Here is a 23,783-nt window from a genome sequence, read left to right as displayed (position 1 = left end):
CCGAGCCAAGATCACCCCCAGGAAGAAGCAGGCAGTTGAAAGCATGAGAGACAGTCCTGGTCTTGTATCTCCTCCTCTGCCTTCAGCCCCAGCTGTAGACATGGCCCCCAAAGATCCAGAGAAGGGATTCCATAAGACATCAGATGTGGGGCGGCTCATTACTGTTATGGAGAATCAGCATTTTGCAGAATGAATTCCTACTGTCTAAAGGCCGTCAGTAGGAAGAAAATGAGCCATTTTTAAAACAGTGCTCCGTCACTTGCATAAATAGAACCCAGTAGTTTTGGGTTCATAGCAGGCAGGTACTAGTCTGGGGACCCTGACCTCTATTCAAAGCAGAATCTGGAAAAGCCATAGCAAAAGGGAAGTCTGCCTTCCAAGCTGAATCCCCCATCCTTTTTCCCCCTGTGAGGTGGTAGGCCAGCAGCTCCCTCTCCTGCATCAGCAGCAAGCCACACCAATGAGATTGTGTTCTCTAGCAAGATGGTGACACAGACCACTGGGTATTATCCTGGTTGACTGACCCCTGCAGGTGGTTAAGAACATAGGATTTTAATATCTGCTGCATAATCCTCTCTGGGTTTTGTGTTACGGACGATAGCAGCAACATGATGGGGGCAGCGGGTGATGGAGGCTACAAGAGATCTGATGCTTTGATTACTTGCTGCAGAGGGGCTGGAGGGTAATGAAGGCAGTGGCTGAGTCTTGTGGGACCTTATGAGGAGGTACAGGAAAATAGTTTTTTTTTCTAAAACAATTGTGGAACATGAAAGGCGGGCAGTAGCACTGTGTGAGACAGGCAACAGTCAAGGGCATCTGTGCACCAGCTTATTGAGTATATAGACAATACACCAGGTGGAATTTCAACTATCTGATGTTGCAGAGACATCCCTTCATGAGCTGTCTGAGGAGGCCTAGATTGGTTTGGATTACCTCTTGGATTATCTAGATTGTTTATACCTGAGTCAGGTGGTACACGTAATGAATGATATAAAGTGCACTGTGAGCAGAATTAGAACTTGTAATTTCTGTCTTTTACGTTGAGGTGAATTAGATCTTGTTTTTACTATTATGTCGAACCTGTTTATGTAGCAGCTGTGGTGATATCCAAGAGTATATTTCACTAATAACTAGAATACTCGCTATTATGTAGAACAAGAAAGCGAATGTAGACACACATTATGTGATAAATGACCATGAATATGAATACCGATTTTGTAAACAGTTGTGATGACACACGGGATCTGAATTGTTGTATTTGTTTAAAAAGAATAAAGGCCTAAAGCTGAGGCCGGGGCTAGGGGAACCAGAGGAGGTGGCTCATAAGGGGTGAAAGATGGAGACAGAAATATTGTGAGCTGGCAAGGAGTGAGAGGCAGGTAAGGAGATTGAGAAGGAGATAATATTTTATTGCATGAGCAGAAATTGTCTTCATATATCTCAAGGATTTTGAAATTAATAATACATTAGAAAGTTATTTGTCATGTGAATTAGAGAAAATTGGATATGGCAATGTGACTGTATATGAAACATATACAATATAGTATAGACTTGTAATTTCTTGAATTTTCTACAAATGTCCTGTCAAATCCTCTTTTCCTTTCTTTTGCACAGCTTGGAATGTATTTTTTGTCACTTGATTTTTTTTTTCTTTTTACTGTTTAACTTACTTTTTATTTGCTCAAGATGGTACATTATGTGCTTCCGTTTTTTTTTTTTTTTTTATGAAGCATGTTACAGCATACTGTGCAGTACAAAGAAAACAAGGTTATGGTCATTCCATCATGTTCAGAACAAAGATGTGGTGTAAAAATGATCCTGGCCTCTGAAGCATCTTACTCAGTGGTGTTACGCACATAGGAAAACAAAATTCATGACACACTTCTCTCTGTGAGAACTAATTTCATAAACAGGGTTATAAACTGACCTCAGAGGCACATCTCTCTAAAAACTAGTAATCAATCTTCATCTGCACATATGCTTTCTGCATCTACCTCTGTTTGTTTTTTCATGATCTTCACATGCCTTCTCCATCTTTAGCACCACTTTTAAACATTTTTGTACACATAATTTTCCCTTTGAAAATGCTGTTTGGGTCATTTTTGTTGATTATTATGTAGGCATTTTTTTCCCTAGTGCATGTCTTTGATTAATCTGCCTTTTAAGGGTCTGCAGATGAAACATTTTTGTTTTGGTTCCTTTATTCATTTTGTAAGACTCCTCCATCTGGTTCATTAGTTTCAAATGAAAACAAAAATTTAATATATTTTATTCATTCATTTGTTTATGATTAAAGTCTATGGGGACAGCATTGTAGCTTATTATTGGCTCCATAATTAGGGACTTTTTATCTATTCTAATAAAACTGGTGGGTAGACATCATCAGAAGGGTGAAGGCATCCCAATTTATCAAAACTATGTCAACCTGTCACCAGAAGTGGCAGGAATTCCAAAAGCAGGAAGAAAGGCTAAGGCTTTAACAGAGGGTACCAGAAACAGTGACATGAGCCCTCAAAGGCAGCATGAGAGGCAAAGTGACAAGAGTAACATCAAAATCCTAAGGCAGTGATGGAGAACTCCAGTCCTCGAGGGCCACAAACAGGCCAGGTTTTCAGAATATCCACAATGAATATGCATGAGATATATTTGCATAAAGTGGAGGCTGTGTATGCAAATCTTTCTCATGCATATTAAGAGTAGATATCCTGAAAACCTGGCCTGTTTGTGGCCCTTGAGGACTGGAGTTTGCCATCACTGTCCTAAGGCATCTTGAAGGGGGGAATAAAGCAGAAAAGATGGCAGAAACAACCCCAAGTCACCAAGAAAAGGATAAAGCAGCAAAAACAGTGACATCAACACTCCAAGACACCATGAAAGGTGCAAAGTGGCCCCTCACAGTTGTAAGAATACATCAAGATATAGAGTCTGGGGTAAGACAGCAAGGACAAAGTGACAGCAAGACCCTCAAGAAGCAAAATATGGGTATGACAGCAATGCTGAGTGTAAAAAAGACCACCTAATGTGTACTATAAAGGATATAGCAGCAAGGCAGAGTGGCATGGGAGATGTCTGTCTTCCTATTTGAAGTGCTTGCCACTTGTCAGATTTAGTACAAGAGAATGATCTGTCATCAGTATCACTTTTGCTTTTATTACATTTCCTATCTGAATCTTGAAGCTGAGTGGAATTTAGGGTTTCTTGAGAAATTTGTTTTCTGATTGAAACTTTTATCACAATCAGAACACGACAATGGTTTCTCATCAGTGTGACTTTCCTGTTATTTTGTGAGGTTTGATTTATTAAGAAAGCTTTTCCCATATTCTGTAGATGAACCAATCTCTTCTTTTTCTTGATTTTCTGGTGTTGTATTAGTTCTGTCTTCTGACTGAAATTTTTACCACATTCATTACATGTAAAAGGATACTCCTGTGCATCTTTCTTTTGTACTTGCATTTCTTTCTTCAGAATGAGAGTTTTTTGGGACAAACATTATACTAATTTTAACAGTTAAGTATGAACATTTGAGCAAGATTATGAGCACACAATTATACTTGCTATTTTGGTGCATACAGTTTTGAAGAAAGAATGTGTGCATATTTTTTAAAAACTAAACGCATGCATGTAAACCCCAGTCCTGCCCAGACTCCACCCCAGAACACACACAAATATAAAATACTATTGTAGTAATTTTCAAAAGCCCACTTACATGGGTAAAGTGCATTTACATAAGTAAAATCCAGTTGTATGTATAAAAGCACAAATGCACATAGGGGTAGATTTTCAAACCGCGCGAATTGGCGTACTTTTGCTGGCGCATCAGGCTATCGATTCCATATAGCCGGCGCGCACCGAGCCGTGCAGCCTACCCCCGTTCCCTCCGAGGCCGCTCCCTTCCCCTACCTAACCCACCCGCCCGGCCCTGTCTAAACCCCCACCTTACCTTTGTCGGGGGATTTACGCCTCCCGGAGGGAGACGTAAATCCCCGCGCGCCAGTGGGCCGCTTGTGCGCCGGGACGCGACCTGGGGGCGGGTACGGAGGGCGCGGCCACGCCCCCGGACCGCCCCGGGCCGTAACCAAGCCCCCGGGCCCGCCCCCGATGCCCCCCTCAGAAAACCCCGGGACTTACGCGAGTCCCGGGGCTCTGCGCGCGCCGGTAGGCCTATGTAAAATAGGCGCACCGGCACACAGGGCCCTGCTCGCCTAAATCCGCCCGGATTTAGGCGGATTTAGGCGAGCAGGGCTCTTAAAATCCGCCCCATAGTGTGTGTGTATGTAATTTTATACATGAAATAGTTATGCAGTTTTTATAAAGTCAACAAATTACCAACGCACCGATATCACTATCATTAGTTTTCTACTCTCAAAATGTTTTTTCATTTTTTTCAAATTTTTTGTTTTTACATTTTTTTTATAAGAACTCAAACTGTTAGATCATCAAGCCAAACAATTTTTGTGTGTATGATGGTGATACCAGAGGGTTGTTAATTTGTTGATATTAGATATGCCGCTGGGTAGTTCATAGGATTATCTGGTATTTATCAGTTTTTATAAGGGGCATTTCTACAGTAAAGCATATTTTATTCATTTGAAAATTATACTCCCTAGGTCTCTTCTTGACCTCACTGTGGGCCCAATTTATATATCCACCTGAATTCCTTTTGGGTTACATTTTCAAAAGAATTTAAGAACATAAAACTATTTTTGTGTGCATAAATCATCTCTTGAAACTTGCCCGTGTTTGTAAAATTGTGCACAGCAGGGATTTCTTGTGTACTATTATGCACACTGCAAAGAAATAGTCTGATGGGAGAGTTGGAGCAGGAAAATCTTTTGCACGCACAGTTTTGATTTTCGAAAATATGCACATAAATGAACATTTACACTTTTACATCTGCTCTCTAGCAGGTGTAATTGTGTGCCCCATATGCCACAGAATGGTACCCATGCACCAACTAATTTATAAAACAGAATTATGCATATATCCGCTTTGAAAATTCAAGATAAAGTCTACTTGTACTTTCTACACACATACTTTAGCCCTTTGTGAACTATTATAAAGTTATCCCCCGCCCCCCATGTTAATTTTGCCAAATGTAGGTAGGGTTTAAATTCTGTACGGTATCCTAACATTTGAATGCACATTATTCCTATCAGGATGCTGCAATATTTTCCATCTGACTGATAAATGTACTTCAGATTAAGGAACATTTCGATGCTTATTCTCTATTCTCCTTGCTCTTATTGTTGGATAAAATTATTGCCTTCTTTTTTCAGACTTTATGTTGATGGCCCCTTTGGAAGTCCGTCTGAAGAAGTCTTGAATTATGAGGTTAGCCTCTGCGTGGCCGGAGGCATTGGAGTAACTCCATTTGCATCAATACTCAACCAGCTGCTGTATGTGAGCTGCAATATTTGATGCTGTTTCACTGTAGTGAGTACACTAATAGACATGATGAATGGTATCTATTTTCCTAAGCACTTTTTAGGATTAGTGGTCTGATTTCTCTACTTTAAATTAAGCACTTTTTTCAATTTAAGAGGTCAAAATTACTTTTCCAGTGCCATGGCCATGCTATCTTGAATGCACCCATGATAATGCAGGAAACAGTCTTCATATTGTTAGTTTGTGTTAGTCTAATGTAATGCCAGCATTAAAACCGGAAGATAACTCGTTGCCATTCTGGTTTTATTGCAAATTAGAATATAGACTCTAAAGTGGCTTGCTTAGCTAGGGTAGTGTATGAAGATTTGGAGGCCTCACTTTTGTAAAGACACGGAGAGGATGGAAACAGAAAAGGGTTACCAAAATGGTACACAAAAAAAGGATAGAAACTAGTATGCGCGCCCTAGAATAAAAATTGAAAGCAGGACTATGATATAGACATTGACATCTAGAAAGAAAACTGTTCATGATCTTAGGTTGGAAAGATGAAATTTTAGAGTATGGAAATACTACTGAGAGATGGTGGATGCCTGGAATAGCCTTCCTGCAATGGTAATACAAAAGACAATGATAGAATTCAAGCATAGGCGGGATTCAGAAAATAGTAGTAAAGCTCAACTACTTTTTAAATAGCCCATTCAATAAGTATGTTTCCCTGTTTCAGACTTCTTCACAATAGGCATTACACTCTGATATCTCAGTTTCCTATATGAACAAATGTTGACCAAAAATAGACAACAGATGATGGATCTGATTTAAAAAAAAGAAGAAAGAAAAGCAAGTCTAGTTACCATATCACAAAAGGCCCTTTCATGTTCACAGCTCATGCGGTAAATTCTATTGACAATGTGTGAAAAAGAACAAAATTAGCCAAACAAAAGCACCCAAACACTGCAAATCCAATTTTTGATCATAAATAGAATGTGCCAACCATCCCAGCAAAGAAAATGATCTGCATCAGAATTGAAACTGAGATGGTTGTTAATATTAAAAATAAAGATCTGTTTCTCTTCAACCAAGTAAGATATTTTCCCGGTTTGTCTCCCTGCCAGTTGGTTAATGCCCAATCAAAGGCAGAACATTTCAGGTTTACAAAGGTAGGGTGAAATCTGGAACAATGACCTAACATATAGGCTTCCAGTTTATTCCTATGGATGGAAATCCTTTGCTCTGTTGACCTTGTACATAGCCTTCTGCTCTTGTCCCCCCTCATATAATAAATTAGATAATATATGTAGAGTTGCAGTCTTTTAAATGTGGAAGACTGCACCTGGCTCTTTGGTACCACATATTAAGTCACAAAGCTTTAATGCAGATGCTCCAAAAGTGGTATTAAGTTCTGACAGCTACTATTTGATTGGATAGCAGTACTAGACTTTTGCCTAATGCACATTTTCTGTACTATACAAACAACATAATATAGCAGCCATTTGAAGTTCAGTGGCCAGTTTGTCTTCTGTAATTTTAAGATTACTATCATTATTTCACTTTAGTACAGGGTCCTGTGCATACTCTGAGAACTAGTCCAAAGAAATAATGGAACGGCGTTCCCAAACCATCCTGGGATTTCTAGGCAGAAGGATTAGATCTATTTTGTTGCAATGTTAAATAAACCTACGGCATGTTTCTCATTGGTATAGAAGCTTATATAAAGCAGAGTTTTAAATCAGCAGTCTATGGCTTCAATTACAGTATTATGCATACAAGCTATTGTGGCATTGAGGTATCGTCATCCTCCATAAATGTAAACATCATGATCGTTAAATTCACTAGGGAAGTAGACAAGGAGTGCATCTCATTTTACTAATGGTTTTGTAAGAACTTGACAGTGTTTGTGGAATAAAGGGCCAGATTTACGTGCGCAACAAGAGCAGGGCAGAAAAAGAAGTACAGAAAGAAAGCTTGCAAGTTGGTTTCCCCAGAGAATTGAATCCCCTGCCCTTTCTGGAAGAGAGAGGATTCCTGGAAAAACAACATGTAAGCAAAAAACATGTGCTTCACAAGTGCTTTGGGCTTTTGCCCAGTTCTTAGATAGGGGCAACAACTCCAGAGCATTGCTTACGACTGATCTGTGTCTGGTTAGAGAGAGAACATGTTAAAAGAAGCCGCTTTCTGGTTCATTTCCGTTTATTAATTAACCTGTGCTGCACGTATCGCCACATATATACCCAGGAAATCTTTCTGACTTGTATTAAGTTTCATCACTTTCGTTCCACAGAGAAGCCTGGAGGCCACACAGACTCAGGAGACTGTACTTTGTTTGGATTTGCAGGGACATCCGGTCTTTTCACTGGTTTGCAGACTTGCTCTGCATGTTACATAGCAAGGTACAGTATGCATGGTAATGCTCTGGCATCTGCTTTCCCTGTGTGCTTTTATTATATGATAAAGCACTTAAAGCACGTTTCTTGGAATCAGCAATACTTGTGGTGAACAAAAACTAAACCGTTTGTTGTTGTGCAGTTGCTTTAATTAAAGTTAGGAATTCAGATTTGGCCTGGCGTCAGTGGGTTTGCAAGAAAAAAGATGTGAAGATTGAACTAGCAGCACAACGTAGTGCTTTCTACTAATCTTCAGGAAAAAATAACAGCGGTAGTGTAATTAGATTGTTAATCACATAGGGGTGAGATGGAACCAAGGATCCGCATACTGGGAAGCAGTCTAGATGTGCGGAGCAGTAGCAGGAAGAAGGATTGTTGCTTTAAAAAGCAGGGTCGGGGGGTTATAGTCTATAATAGATTTAGGACTGAGCAGCTAGAAGCAGACAGGGAAACGAATGTGCTGCAAAGAAAATGAGAAAGCAAGAGGGACTAATGTCATGACAACCAGGAGATGGTTGGGTGATGTAGTTCTAAGGGACCAGGAGCCATTGGGATTAATGTAGCCAATTAGGGTGTGAATTATGAGAAAGAAAAGCCCCATTGTAACAGTTGGAAAGGGGCAGCCAGTGAACAGAGGGTCAGTTTGCTGCCAGTTAGAGCACTGTCAGGGAGGCAGAACAGCCAAAGAAGCTGGGACCAGTTGGAGGAAGACTTGAGGGAAGGGAATGGTTAATAGAACGGAAAATGTCATAATTCCTCTATATCGCTCCATGGTGAGACCGCACCTTGAATACTGTGTACAATTCTGGTTGCCACATCTCAAAAAAGATATAGTTGTGATGGAGAAGGTACAGACAAGGGCTACCAAAATGATAAAGGGGATGGAACAGCTTCCCTATGAGGATAGGCTGAAGGGATTAGGGCTGTTCAGCTTGGAGAAGAGATGGCTGAGGGGGGGATATGATAGAGGTCTTTAAGATCATGAGAGGTCTTGAACGAGTAGATGTGACTCGGTTATTTTCACTTTCGAATAATAGAAGGACTAGGGGGCATTCCATGAAATTAGCAAGTAGCACATTTAAGACTAATCAGAGAAAATTCTTTTTCACTCAACGCACAATAAAGCTCTGGAATTTGTTGCCAGAGGATGTGGTTAGTGCAGTTAGTGTAGCTGGGTTCAAAAAAGGTTTGGATAAGTTCTTGGAGGAGAAGTCCATTAATGGCTATTAATCAATTTTACTTAGGGAATAGCCACTGCTATTAATTGCATCAGTAGCATGGGATCTTCTTAGTGTTTGGGTAATTGCCAGGTTCTTGTGGCCTGGTTTTGGCCTCTGTTGGAAACAGGATGCTGGGCTTGATGGACCCTTGGTCTGACCCAGCATGGCAATTTCTTATGTTCTTATGAGGTAACCCTTGAGCTACCATGCCAGGTGGGCATTGTGCTATAGGAAGGTTGGAGAGCCTGTGGATGAGCAGAGTGCAGCCTGGAAGAGAGTTATAGGATATTGACTAGAACGGTGTTCCTGCTGTACATGTCTGGAGCCCTCCCATCTCTAGGACAGAGCTGCCAAGGGGCAGCAATTTTTAGGGGGGAGATTTTCAGCCTGTGCTTCCCATCAGTGCAGTGCAGCCCTCCTCCTCCCCCCCCCCCCCTCCGAAAAATACCTTATTTGCACTGGGGACAAATGGGATGACTGAAAAGGACAAATTAGTCATTTCCCCTCACTACTTCTGAAAGCCCCTTGTCTTAGACTAGCTACCTAGCACAGGAAAAATAAGTTAGGAAATCTTTGCCAAAATTAAAACAAACAATTTTCCAACCTGTGTGTCTGTCGTTTGGGTTCTATGGTCGTAGCGCTGCTTGTTCTGTCGTCTCTTATCTCCATCTCTGCTTCCTCCTCCCTTTTCTGCCTCTTCCTTCAGCAGCAGATTTCTCTTTTATTCTCTCTTTCAGCTCTCTTCTGCTTCTTTTTAGTGTCTTCTTCGTTGTTTCCTCTTCCTATTTTTCATGATCTCCTTTCCCCATTCCTTTTCCTCCTCCCCCTTTGGATCTTTTTTCTTGTTGCTCTCTTTCTCACCCCCCATTCCATGCCCTCATTGCTGGTCCCTCCTCCCAACTCCTCCATTATGGGTCCTTTCTCCCTCCTTCCATTCTGTCTGGTCCCTGATATTCCCTTCCCTCCCCCATATCTCTGCTTGGCTTCCATCTCGCCTCCCTTCATTACCCTCTCTTCACATTCCTCTTAGCTTTTCTCTCACCAGCTCTTTCACTTACCCATCTCCATTTTCCTCTCCGCCATCTTTCTATTCTTTTTCTTTGCCTTCCATCTCTTCCACAACCTCCTCCTATTCATCTCTATATCAGCCCTATGATTCCTCCTTCCCCTCTACATTTCTTATTCCTTGCCTCCACCAATCCTCCATTTTTCTGTCCAGCCCAATCGCCCCCTCTTCCGTTCTCCCCTTTTTCCCCAGTATCTGCCCCTTAGCTTTTTCCACCCTTCCCCAGCATCCACTTCCTCCCATTGCCTCATCCTTTTTCCAGTATTTGCCTCTTGCCTTCTAGCCTTCCCTAGCCATTTGCCCCTCACCTCCCAGTCCCTGCCTCTCCGCCTTGCCCAGTTCTCTACTCTTTCCTAGAATCTTCCCTGCTCCCCTTTTCCCGATATCTGTTTCCTTCCTTCCCCTGCCAGCATGTCTCATACATAATCCCCGCTTTTCCCCTTCCTCTGCTCCCTTATCTTCCTTTGCTCCCTTATCTTCCTTCAGTACTCGTTTATTTTAACTTGAGTGGCGGATGCAGGTTCCTCCACTACCGACCGCTCTGCACTATTTCTCCCTCGGCTGCTGGCTTTGCTAGCAGGTTTAAGCCTTGCAGGCTGACATTTCCTGCTGTTGATCTCATGCATCGCGAGGTCAAAAAAAAAAAAAAAAGGAAATGCTGGCTCCTAGAGATTGAATCTACCTGGGAAGATGGCAGCCACAGGGAGAAACAGTGCAGGGTGGTCAGCAGTGCTTCTGCTACTTTTCTGAGTGCTGTGGTTTTCTTTTGGATTATCCATTCATTTCAGACAAATACACAAACCTTTTGCCCAGTTTAAACTGACTAAACTTGGCTGGTATTTAAGTCATAGACTCACTCCAAGAATGCCCCAGTAGTGGCCCATTTTTAACTAGCTAAATGTATATACTTGACACATTTAGGAGCTTATTTACTAAAATGTGTTAATGAGCATTAATGCAAATTTTTAACCCAAGTTAGTGTAACAATCTTAATATGGTATTTACTAAAGGTTGTTAAGCACTTAGCATGGAGAGTAACACTTGAACATAACCAGTTTTAGTAATACAAGGCCTACCCACTCAAGCATCAACTATCCCATAGAAAGGAACCTCCGAGCAGCAATCCCCTCTAAAAGAAGGATCTCTTTATGTCAAGAATCCCCCTGCCCTTTGTCTCTCATATGTGGGGGTAAAAGTCTGCCTCGGTTAGACAACAACATTTTGAAAATCAAAGCTGGTGGGAGCGGAGTGAATGAGGATGACATCTGTCCAGAAAAACTAAAGGTAATTGAATACTGGTAAGCAAGGGTGGGAAGGTCCTGCCAGATGGTTAGGGAGGAGGCCCTGGGGTTCGGAGACCCCCTAATTATCTCTTGGGGGAAAAAGTTTCTGCTGAATGAGAGTTCATGTTCCAGGGGGCATCCTTTCTCTGGGGATGGTGTTGCTGCTTTGGGGGGGGGGGGGTCTGCTTGGTACAGCGTGTGTTTAATGTTCTGTAGGTGGTACTGATGTGCAGTAACACGGCCTCATCAAGCGCCAAGTCCAGTGTTTAACGCACATTTAATATACAGCATTTTAGTAAATAGGACACTGAGTGAATTTAGCTGATCAGAGGAGGACATTTCTATAGCAGTGTTTTAACTGGCTAACTTCTGAATTTGTAGCCATTTAAACTTTTTGAAAATTGACTGTATGGTGAATCCCCTGCAAAATGTATAAACTCATAAAAGTGCATTCCATTATTTAGGATATATTAAGGCTCTTTAGGTTGCTGACTGATCTGAAGCTTTTAGCGCTGATTCTGGAAAGGTAGCAGGTGACTATTTCTTTTTATCTCCCACTGTAATGCCTCGGTCCTTCCTTCTCTCACTCTCAGTTCACACTAAGCCCTGTCCCAATCTGCTTCCCGCAGACTGAGAATTATCAGAGTAACATAACGTTCAGCATCTCCAACTGCCAGAGGGCTGGGGCTGCTGGTGTTGAAAAGTCTGGGAAGTTAGGAGCTCGGGGCAAAAATCTAAACCTGGCTTCTCACGCTGAAATTTTGGGTATTTCCCCGACTGATGATGTGAGCTGAACATCTGTGCATTAGCAACGCTATGAAGGTTTTGGGACCTCCAGTCCTCCTAACATTTTTGTGAAAAAGATTTTGTGAAAATAAAGATTAAAAACCGATCGATTGTGAAGCACTCCATTTGGGAGAGCTGGATATCGTTGTAGAGTTTTAGTAATATTTTGAGGTTTAATTGACCTGTCCTGAAGAAATTGTCAGAATTTGCCTCCTATTCTTTCTGTATTGTTAAAAATATTTTTTTACTGTGCCAGAAAAGATAAAGGAGTTTTTCAGTTGGAAATACCAAATTCTACTCATACAGTGAACTACTATTGAAATGATGGGTGTTCTCATTTGAGCTTTACTGGGTGATTTGACATAAATGAAGTTTAAGGCACATATGCTTAGGGATTGCTCAAATGGTCTTTAAATTGTTTTCCCCAAGCATTTATGTGGTGTCTTTAACCAGGGCACCAAACAAAAATTTAAAAAAAAAGCATAATAACTGCAGTGATTTGTTGTAATCACAAAACCGAATAATCAAAAAGTAGTTATACAGAAGATATAGTAGAAGAAACAAAACATCAGAGTAGACTGCTTTGAAAGGATCATGGGGAATGTACAAGACATGGTATCCTGAATGGATGGGGGTAGTTTGTTCTAGAGGATAGGATGAGGGAAACAATTGGAGCCTGCCTCAAGAGAAGAACCGCCAAAACAGTCTGAGGTTGTGAACAATGTGAGCAAAGTGTGAGCCTGTAGAAATAAATTAGTGTGAGGAGTTTAAAAATGGACTGCTTCTTGATTGGGAAGTAGTGTAGAGAAGATGTGGGTTGGCATGGCTACAGAAAGGATCATGGAGCAACTGAAGAGAGTAGCGAAAAGACTCTGGTTAGACCTAAAGGATTACAGAGGTCGAGACGTGTTTTCTCAAGTGCTCCAACAGTACTGGGTTTCATTCATCTTTTAAGCTCACATAGTATTAGGACATTAAGAAGTATCAATCATTGCTAAAAGAAGAGATGCATTCACTCACTTGTTTATGTAATCCTCCTAGCTTTGGAAAGAAAACAGACCAGACTATTTAAACATCCAGCTGTACCTCAGTCAAAGCAATGGGATTCAGGTATGATATTAAATGCTGAAAGAAAATACAGTTGATCTGTTGATATTGGAATCAAAATTGGATTAGCTGAGTGTGATCAAGCAGTACAGTTATTCATGAACTGGTAAATTGCTAATGGCCAGAAAATCAACAGCCCTGTACTGGGAAGATCTGTCATGTTCACATCTCGAGCAACCAAAAGAAGTCCAAATTTAATGTGTACTTTTGGCTAAAGATATCTAAATGTACTGTATTCTGAGGATTAATCAATGCTGTTAACCTGCTTACTCGTGAATCGAATTACAGTTGAATAAAAAAACATCTACTATTGTTAACTCAACTGAAATTGAGCAACAGTTATCACATCATATCGAAAAAAGATTTTAATGTGAACAGGTTGACTAATTGAATGATACATGCTCGTCTCATCAATTGTGTCCATTACCACAATAATTTAAGAAGGTATTTTTTTTGTAACAATTGTGACACAACACAGTCTAATCTAATCTGGAATTTATGTCCTGCTTTTCTGGTCCATCAAAGGACCACTCAGTGTGGTTTCCAACAAATAAAAAGACAAGGACAAGGTACAAATAAAACATAAGCGTTAGAGCACCATGGTGGTGGAGGAATGGAAAAAAGTGTAGCTGTCAGGAAGCCCAGGTCTCACCAACTGAAGAAACGCAGCCGCGGCCAGGAAAGAGTAGAATTGCCAGAGATCCCAGACCCCTCCCACTAAAGGTGAAGGAGTAGCAGTGACCCAAAGAGCAGGACTGCAGGAGAGCCCATCTGGCTGCAGCAGGAAAGAAGCAGCGGAACTCGAGTGACCGCTATGATGCTTTCTAATATGCTGTTGCTTCCACCATGTTCTACCCTGTCTTGGGCAAATTCCTTACCGAAAACAGCAGGTAATAAATCCAATAAAGTAAAATACATCATGAGGTTACTTTTCAAACAGCCCATGCAGCTGTAAAGCCTGAGTATACATTGGGTACATTCAGACTTTAGCCAAGTATTTTCTAAGTGAATTTCCGTGCGTAAGTTAATTTTGAAAGATCTTGAGTATTTGGCCCAGTACATGCTTTCACTTGTATCAAGTCACACCTCCTCTTTGGAGGGTGTAAATTATGCAGGTACACTTACACATATAAAGGTGAATTTTAAAAGCCCTACATGCGCCAAAGACGGGAGATACGTGCGTGTCTCGGGCCGGCGCACACCTCACGGATTTTAAGAAGCGTCTGAGTACATGCCTATTTCCCAGTACGTACACAAATCAAAAAGTTAAAAAGGGAGCGGGTGTGCATATGGTCTGGGTGGAGCATGGGCATGCCAGGAAGGTCACATGAAATGTGCACGTGAGTTTTTACATGCACAAGCACATGCTGTGTTTCCCTACCGCGTACCTTCTGCTACTCATGGCGTATAGGTTTTAAAATTTAAAAAAATGGGGTTAGTCAGCAGGGTTTGAAGGGTCAGGGCTAATAGGGTAAAAGGGAGGCTATCTACCTGAGGGGGGGGGGGGGGTAAGGATGGTCCTATCCTTTACCGGGACAAATTGGGAACAAACTGGGAAAGGGGTATTTGCGTCTGCACGCATGCCTAGCAAAATCCCCCCACTTACGCGGTAGAAGCGGTATTTGCGAGCACATGCACATGTCCATATAAAATTGTGTGCACATGTTCACACATACTGCCGATTTTATAAAATACACACACCATGTGCATATGGTATGAAATGGCTGCGACCATACATGTACGCCTGTGTGGCTATTTAAAAGTTAGTCATGTTTTTTAAAATCAAAAAGTATTAAACATAATTTCCTAGAGATTTGGAAAGCCTACATTCAGCTATTGGCCACAAGAGTACATAGTTCAGCGCTAAATGATTTGCATTTAGAAAGCAGTTAATACTAGGGATGTGCATTTGTTTACAATGAAATAGGAAATAAAGATGATATTTCCTATTTCGTTGCATTTCGGGGGCCTCAGTAATCAAAATGGCACCGGTGGCCCTTTGCCCTTACCATGTGACAGGGGCTACCGGTGCCATTGGTCGGCCCTGTCACATGGTAGGAGCAATGGATGGCCCGAATCACATCTCTAGTTAATACTCTATTAATCTCATTGGACCTGGGCCAAACTGTTTTGTTATCAGTGCATATCTGATCAATTTTACTATCTTTTATTCTTCCTTTCCTGGTTTATTAATTTCCTTGCCTATTTTCTGGAGATCTGCGGAAGTCTGAGGGGCTAGGGGATGGGGTTTGGTTTTTTACCTTATTTGTAATCTGTGATATTTTCGTTATAGTCATCAAAATATGTCATGGGTTTCATAATATTCTAAAGAAAATGATTAATACATTTAGTAATAGTAATCCTCTTCTTCCATATTCATTGAAATTTTGTTTTGTGTATATTTTGGACCATGGCAGAATCCTGTTTGCAAGTTAAAGATGTATCATGACTGTATAGTAGTTTGTATGTTGCTAAATACTCAATCATATAGCTATAAAGCTTCCAGGTATGTATTCTGACACCTGGCAAGGCAAGCTTGCAACATTTCTGGAATCCAATAGCATGTTCTATAAATAGGGAAGTTTAGTCTTAGCTCCACATGGGCCACATTGATGCAGCACCCATAGACATACAGAATATGATGCAGGAATAGCCAAGACCTAGAGCCAGAATGGAGCTTGTCACTTTTTTTTTTTTAAGCTATGCGCTGGAGCTGGAGCCAGAGCGGTGCTGAATCCGAAAGTAGTAACATTCTGAAGCTTGGAGTCTGAGCTGAGATTCTGGAACTGCTCCACTCCCTGCAACCTTAAAATATTGAAGTTTACTGAAAATAAAAAATGCAGTGTGTAATTCATTTCATAAGAGTAACACAAACCTCATTCCAACTATTTAGAAAACATTTTTATAATATAATTTTTTAAGCCTTCCTTTTCTTGGTTCGAGAGATTATTTATTTATTTCTCATTTCTTGTATACTGCACATCAGATACCAGATCTGGCCAGAGCAGTTTACAATTAAAACACAATAAAATACAATCAATGTAAACATACATACAACCAAAATAACAACATGCTAAAAATACACAAAACCTTTATAAAAAAAAAAACCCCTAAAATAAGTACTGGCATTACATTGGAAAAAGCCAGGACTTTACCTTTTTCCTGAAATTAAAATAATTCTGTTCCTCCCTCCCCTCCAAAGGTGCCGAGTTGATTATATAATCTTACTCTGTTTGAATTCCTAAGCATTATCGGGATTGGGAAGAGATTAGGTGACAAGGGAGAAAAGAATGGAAACATATTTGTCCAGAACCTCCTTAAACATAAAGATTCTGTTCATAGCCTGGAGAAATAGCTCGACAGGCATCTCACAATTGAAACCCACATCTCAGCAATGGTAAAGACTTCCTTTATGTACTTACACCAGATTCGTCAACTGTGTAACTACTTCAAAAAATGTGACCAAGCTACAGTGATATGCTCACTGATCACCAACTGCATGGACTACTGTAATTGTCTATTCCATGATATCGCACAATACAATCTCAAACCCTCCAATGTTTACAAAGCACAGCAGCTAAACTTTTAGTAGGAGGCCAGATCCACCAACGATGATATGACAATTTTGGTACCCAGTTGAGAACAGGATAAAATTTAAAACATTTCAGGTGAATTTTCAAAGAAATTATGCATGCAAATGTAAGATAGTATAACATCCATTTTCAAAAGCCATTTACTGGCGTTACATTTACTTGACGCGGGTAAAACCTATTGACAATGCAATGGTATATATTGTAACAATTTTCAAAAGCTAACTTATACTGGTAAAGTGCATTTACACATGTGAAACCCAGTTTTAAGCATGTAAATGCCTATGAAAATTAGGCCCTTTGTCTTCAACTGCATGAATCAATTAGCCACTGAATATTTTTCTCAACTTCTGCTTTCCTACACCCCACAAGGGACGTTCTGTCCTTCCATCAGGCCCTTCTATCCTCCCCGCCATTGTCTTCAGCCAGACTAACATGCACAACACTTTGCACATTCAGCTGCTCTTGCCCTAAAATATGAAACAGATTACCTCTTAACATTTCACCTAGAACCTGTTACTTCACCTTCCAGGAAAAAAAGTCAAAGCTTGGCTGTTTAGCCAGGCTTTCCTCTAGACTCCACAGCATAAGAACATAAGAAATTGTCATACTGAGTCAGACCAAGGATCCATCAAGACCAGCATCCTGTTTTCAACAGTGGCCGAACCAGGCTACAAGAACATGGCAAGTACCCAAACACTAAAGAGATCGTATGCTACTGATGCCAGTAATAGCAGAGGCCATTCCCTAAGTCAACTTGATTAATAGAAGTTAATGGACTTCTCCAAGAACTTATCCAAACGTTTTTATACCCAACTACAGTAACTGTACTAACCACATCCTCTGGCAACAAATTCCAGAGCTTAATTGTGTATTGAGTGAAAAAGAATTTTCTCTGATTAGATTTAAATGTTACTTGCTAACTTCATGGACTGCCCCTTAGTCCTTCTATTATCTGAAAGTATAAATAACTGATTCACATCTACTCGTTCTAGACCTCTCATGATTTTAAAGACATCTATCATATCCCCCCTCAGCCGTCTCTTCTCCAAGCTGAACAGTCCTAACCTCTTTAGCCTTTCCTCATAGGGGAGCTGTTCCATCCCCTTTATCATTTTGGTCGCCTTTCCCTGTACGTTGTCCAGTGCAACTATGTTTTTTGAGATGCGGTGACCAGAACTGTATACAGTACTCAGGTGCAGTCTCACCATGGAGTGATACAAAGGCATTATGACATTTTCCGTTTTATTCACCATTCCTTTCCTAATAATTCCTAACATTCTGTTTGCTTTTTTGACCGCTGCAGCAGACTGAGCTGATGATTTCAATGTATTATCCACTATGATGCCTAGATCTTTTTCCTGGGTGGTAGCTCCTTATATGGAACCTAACATAGTGTAACTACAGCAAGGGTTATTTTTCCCTATATGCAACACCTTGCACTTGTCCACATTAAATTTCATCTGCCACTTGGATGCCCGATTTTCCAGTCTTGCAAGCTCCTCCTGCAATTTATCATATTCTGCCTGTGATTTAACTACTCTGAATAATTTTGTATCATCTGCAAATTTGATAACCTCACTCATTGTATTCCTTTCCATGTTATTTATAAATATATTCAAAAGTACCAGTCCAAGTACAGATCCCTGAGGCACTCTATTGTTTACCCTTTTCCACTGAGATAATTGACCATTTAATCCTATTGTCTGTTTCATTTCTTTTAACCAGTTTGTAATCCACGAAAGGACATTGCCTCTTATCCCATGACTTTTTAGTTTTCTTAGAAGCCTCTCATGAGGGACTTTGTCAAATGTCTTCTGAAAATCCAAATACAGTATATCTACTGGTTCACTTTTATCCACATGTTTATGAACGCCTTCAAAAAAATAAAGCAGATGTGTGAGGCAAGACTTCCCTTAGGTAAATCCATGTTGACAGTGTTCCATTAACCCATGTCTTTCTATATGCTGTGTGATTTTGATCTTTAGAATAGTTTTCACTATTTTTCCCGGCACTGAATTCAGGCTCACTGGTGTATAGTTTCCCGGATCACCCCTGGAGTCCTTTTAGCCACCCTCCAGTCTTCAGGTACAATGGATGATTTTAATGATAGGTTACAAATTTTAACTAATAGATTTGAAATTTCATTTTTTACTTCCTTCAGAATCCTGGGGTGCATACCATCTGGTCCAAGTGATTTGCTACTCTTTAGTTTGTCAATCTGGCCTACCACATCTTCCAGGTTTACAGTGATTTGGTTCAGTTCATCTAACTCATCACCCTTGAAAACCATCTCCAGAACTGGTATCTCCCCAACATCCTCATTAGTAAACACCGAAGCAAAGAATTAATTTAGTCTTTCTGCAATGGCCTTATCTTCCCTAAGAGCCCCTTTTAACCCCTTGGTCATGAAACGGTCCAACTGACTCCCTCACAGGTTTCTTGCTTCATATATATTTTTAAAAGTTTTTATTCTGAGTTTTTGCCTCTACGGCCAACTTCATTTCAAGTTCTCTCTTCGCCTGCCTTATCAATGTTTTACACTTGACAATGCTTATGCTTTTTCCTATTTTCTTCATATGCATCCTTCTTCCAATTTTTGAAGGATTTTATTTTTTGGCTAAAATAACCTCTTTCACCTCACCTTTTAACCATGCCGGTAATCGTTTTGCCTTCCACTTTTCTTAATGCACAGGTTTGTTCTCCAGTGCTGTCCACTGGAAGTCTTCCTGATTGCTAATTCTAGCACACACTTCTTATTCTTACCTAATGTACCCTACATTTCATCTATTTACTTGCAATCTCTCTCAGGACTGTGTATCAGATCTGTATGCATCCATCTTATGTATTTAATACCTTATCATTTTATGTAATCTGCCTTGGGTCTGCCTTTAGGGAATGTAAAACTTCAAATGTTTATGAATAGATATCCAGAAAGTAAACATACAACTGCAAACCATGGTGCATGCTGGAGGAAGACTGCACACAGAAGCAAAGTGAAAATTATAAAGATCTACTGTTCAATGATTGTCACTCGCCTTGCACTTCCTGTGTGCTTCTTCATTTCTGGGGACAGAGTATTATGAAATAAGAGGCTGCTGGTAACACATGCCCCTCTCCCCTGGTGCTAAAAATCCTTGGTAAGCTCCATTGGGAATGAGTAGATGGAGGCAAAATTGAGTGGATTTTATAGCAGCTTTGATAGATTTGTTTAAATTGAAGTTTGTTGTGCATTGTACATAATTTTGTGTACACCAGACAGGGCAAATCAGAACACTTCGATTCAGAAAAAGATTTTAAAATATAATTTATTCAGCTGTTTATAAGAAATTCCAAGACAAGTGTTCTGGGAGATGCACTATGCCCTCTATCTATACCAACTAGCATCTCAGTGAATCTCTGCCATGCTCTGACTTATATAATCAAAATACAACATTCTCGAAGCTTCCAGAATGAATGACGTAACTGGCCAAAGACTTCCTTACAAAAAATACCTTATGCAGTAGTTCTGACAATGTATTATGTATAGGAAATGCTTGTGATAACACCCACCATTCAATTGTAAAAATAATGCATTTACTTAATCTTTCCTGACCCATCCTCCCATCATACAAGTTCCTGTATCATACTGGCTTTGATGCACTGTATTCTTCTTGTCTTCTTTTGTTCTTCTTTATTTAAATAAATTGCAGTCTGGGTTTTGAATAGAGCTAGACTTGGATTCCACTTCTTGGCACCAGGATTCATTCAAAACTATCACCTCACAAGATCTCCTTTTCACATTGGTTTCAGGTCATTGAAACCAGCATCTGCAAGATAAAAGCTTGCATCCAAGACTCAGTTTCTCTGCATTGTAAAGCAAATGTTGTCATTGATGCCTTCCTGGCCTGTAATTATAGGCTTTGCAGAGCTTACAAGTTTCCCAAATCTTCTGCATCCTTCGAATCTGTGATAGTCAGAAAGTCTCTCAAAGTTCATTCACCTCTGACAGGCTAGTACAGCAGAGGCGTCTGGGTATTCTTAATCAGACATATTCTTCAGCATGTATATTAATATGGATAATTTATTGTGTGACCTTATTGACTAAGTGGCTTTAACTCTTTAGTGAGAGTAGAGAAGGAGGCTTATTTTGACTAAAGGGTCTCATTTTATAGTTCAGTATTGTTTTATTTATAATGTATTATAATGGGGACGTTGCAGCCCAGGTGCATACTTCTCCCAGCTACCTTGGTGGTTGATTCCCATATCAGGCTTGAGCTACTCTCGCCGCACAGTCCTCGAGCAGCTGACGGTCACAATGTTCCCAGTACTGGCCAGCTGCTGGTCAGCTACTGGTCACAATGTCCCCAGTATAATACACAGCTTTTTTAAACACAGCTATTGGTATAGCTGTGTTTAAAAAAGGATTGGATAAGTTCTTGGAGGAGAAGTCCATTACCTGCTATTAATGAAGTTGACTTAGAAAATAGACAGTGCTATAACTAGCAACAGTAACATGGAATAGACTTAGTTTTTGGGTACTTGCCAGGTTCTTATGGCCTGGATTGGCCACTGTTGGATACAGGATGCTGGGCTTGATGGACCCTTGGTCTGACCCAGCTTGGCGTGTTCTTATATTATGTTGCAGCACATTTGCATACTTCTCCCAGCTGCCTTGGTGGTAGTCACCACAACCCACCTTGGGCCTGAGCTGCTCTTGCCCTGAATTTAAGCAGCTGGCCAGATACTGGGGAGGTTGCAAGCCTATCTTTCTTTCCTATGGTTCCACTATATTTTCTCTTCCTTATGTTAATTCTCAATTTTATTCCCTGCTGCAAACCACTAGTAACATGACATCCACCATCCCCATTACCTACATTCTTTACTTCACCTGGCATTCTGTCATTTGCATTGTTCACTGCTGTTGAATTTCAAAGTTTTCTTCCTCTTATCCAGTCATTTTCACTTTCCCTGACAGCATCTCATCCTTATCTCTGTTGTTACACCACTACCTCTCTTCTATGTTTTCTCCTGCTCCTCCTACTCTCAGCCAGGGTATCAATCCCAATCCTGGTCTTCCAAGGCAACTTTCATCCCATTGATGCATATCAACCATTACCCCTTCAGTTTTATCAATATTCCCCTTTTCTCCTCCCTCTTCTTTTTCTTCTTCATGCTCCCTGTGGCATGCCCACTATTTTTAAGAAGCTGTCAGAGGTAGCAGGGATCAAATCTCTTTCCTGGAAGTTCAAGACCAGGGGATCTTGCAGTGGAGCCAAAGAAACTCTGAGGTAGTGAGAATCCTCTAGTAAATATCAAGTGAAACAAAGTTAGGGAGACCCATCTCTAGAAGCTACCTATTGGACCAGCATTAGATGTGGCTGAAATAGCTGTCATACTTTTGCTGGTCTAACGGTCAATACAGAGTTTGCTCTGTGTTAACCTGTTGCCTGGCTGTGTTTCTGATTCCTTTTTCCTGCTCCAGTCTTGGCTTTCGGCTATGCTTCTGCTTCCTGCTCTGGTCTTGGTCTTCGGCCTACCCTGGTTCCTGCTCTCACCTGGAAGTCCTGGCAGATGCCTACACCCCAATGCTCAACCCATAGGGAATGGCAACCGCCTTAGGCAGAAGGCAGAGGCTCCAGATCTCTCAGCCTCCCGGGTATGCCCTGCTTAGCAACTTGGCGTTTTCCATCCCCAGCAAAGAGAGCCATGATAGCAGCCTGCCTATATTCATGATCTCTTTATCTCTCATACTTTTCATTTCCTTTCCTTGAATGAGACCTGTATTTCCCCTGAGATCTACTACTTAACATTTCTCTAGTGCTACACATCATATGCAGTGCTGTACAAGCATTCAAAAAGACAGTCCCTGCTCAGTAGAACTTACAAACTAATAAGACAAACATATAGGACAAGAGACTTGGGGTATAAAGCAAGACAATGTTTAAAAAGAAAAGAAAGTTAGTTAATATTACAATCAGATAGTCAGGCATAAGATTTAAGTGGTTTCAAAAAGGTGAGTATTTAGATGGGATTTAAACATGCCAAGAAAGGGAGCATGACGTATCAGTTCAGAAAGACTATTCTAAGCTCATGGTGTAGCCAGGTGGAAAGCATGGAGTCTGGAACTGGCAATAGAGGGAGAAGGGCATGGATAGGAGTGACTTATCTGAGCAGATTGCACAAGGAGAGGTGTAGAGCAAGATAAGAGTGGAGAGGTAGTGAGATGCTGCAGAATGAAGGCATTTGTAGGTGAGAAAGAGGAGCTTGAACTGTATGGAGGAGTGGATAAGGAATCAATTTAGTGATTTCAGAAGAGGACGTCCCCACAGGCTGTTGCACTCGCTTCCTGCACTACAGACAGCTGGATCTCCCCTCCATGGAGGGTCTCCGTCGGCACTCATCATGCAGCAGGACGCCACTGGGACCGCTGCTGCTTCTCTATAGGTGTGTGTGTGCCCAACTTGGCTCCATTTAAAGGGCCTGCAGTGGGAAAAGGCTGCTGCGCCCTTAGATGATGTCAACAGTCGCTGTTCTACTTAAAGGTCCCTGGGTCTCTCCTTCCTTGCCTCAGCGGGTCGCGTGCATCCAGTGTGTAGTGTGAGTTTATGCTTCTTGATTCCTGTGTTCCTAATCCTGTCCTGCCTCGTGTTTCCAGTCTAGCTCATCTTGTCTTGTCCAGCCTTGCCTCCCTGCCCCACTGTGTCACTCCTTTTCCTTGTCTCTAGCCTGCCCTCAGACTGATTTCTGGATCTGAACCTAGCCTGGGCATTGATCCTTCTAGCTTTCTGCCTGCCTCTGACCCTAGCCTGCCTAGGACCTTCGTCTCCGCCACTACCATAGAGACTTTCGCCTAAGACTTGATGGCCTCTGGAATTTAAGGACTCAACCCAAGGGGAAAGGGGTTGGTATAGGGTGAAGTTCCTGATTCAACTCTTTCTTGCTTAGCTCCACCAGCTGTCAGTGAGGGCCTATGGGGTCTTCCC

The 23,783-nt window shown here is 41.1% G+C and overlaps 1 protein-coding gene across 2 annotated transcripts in view; it reads left to right on the top strand.

Annotated features, from left to right (window-relative positions):
* NOX4 (NADPH oxidase 4) overlaps positions 1 to 23,783 on the top strand; it is a 318,054-nt gene that overhangs the window by 258,488 nt on the left and 35,783 nt on the right. For both annotated transcript variants that reach the window (XM_029602293.1, XM_029602294.1), the window contains exons 14-16: positions 5,277 to 5,396; positions 7,664 to 7,772; positions 13,163 to 13,231. In XM_029602293.1, coding sequence (XP_029458153.1) covers positions 5,277 to 5,396; positions 7,664 to 7,772; positions 13,163 to 13,231 — 298 coding nt within the window. The remainder of the gene's footprint in view (positions 1 to 5,276; positions 5,397 to 7,663; positions 7,773 to 13,162; positions 13,232 to 23,783) is intronic.

This window comes from Rhinatrema bivittatum, chromosome 5 (genome assembly GCF_901001135.1).
Source record: "Rhinatrema bivittatum chromosome 5, aRhiBiv1.1, whole genome shotgun sequence".
NCBI lineage: Eukaryota > Metazoa > Chordata > Amphibia > Gymnophiona > Rhinatrematidae > Rhinatrema > Rhinatrema bivittatum.
Note: the sequence above shows the minus strand (reverse complement) of the source record. Positions and strands in the feature narration are given on the sequence as shown.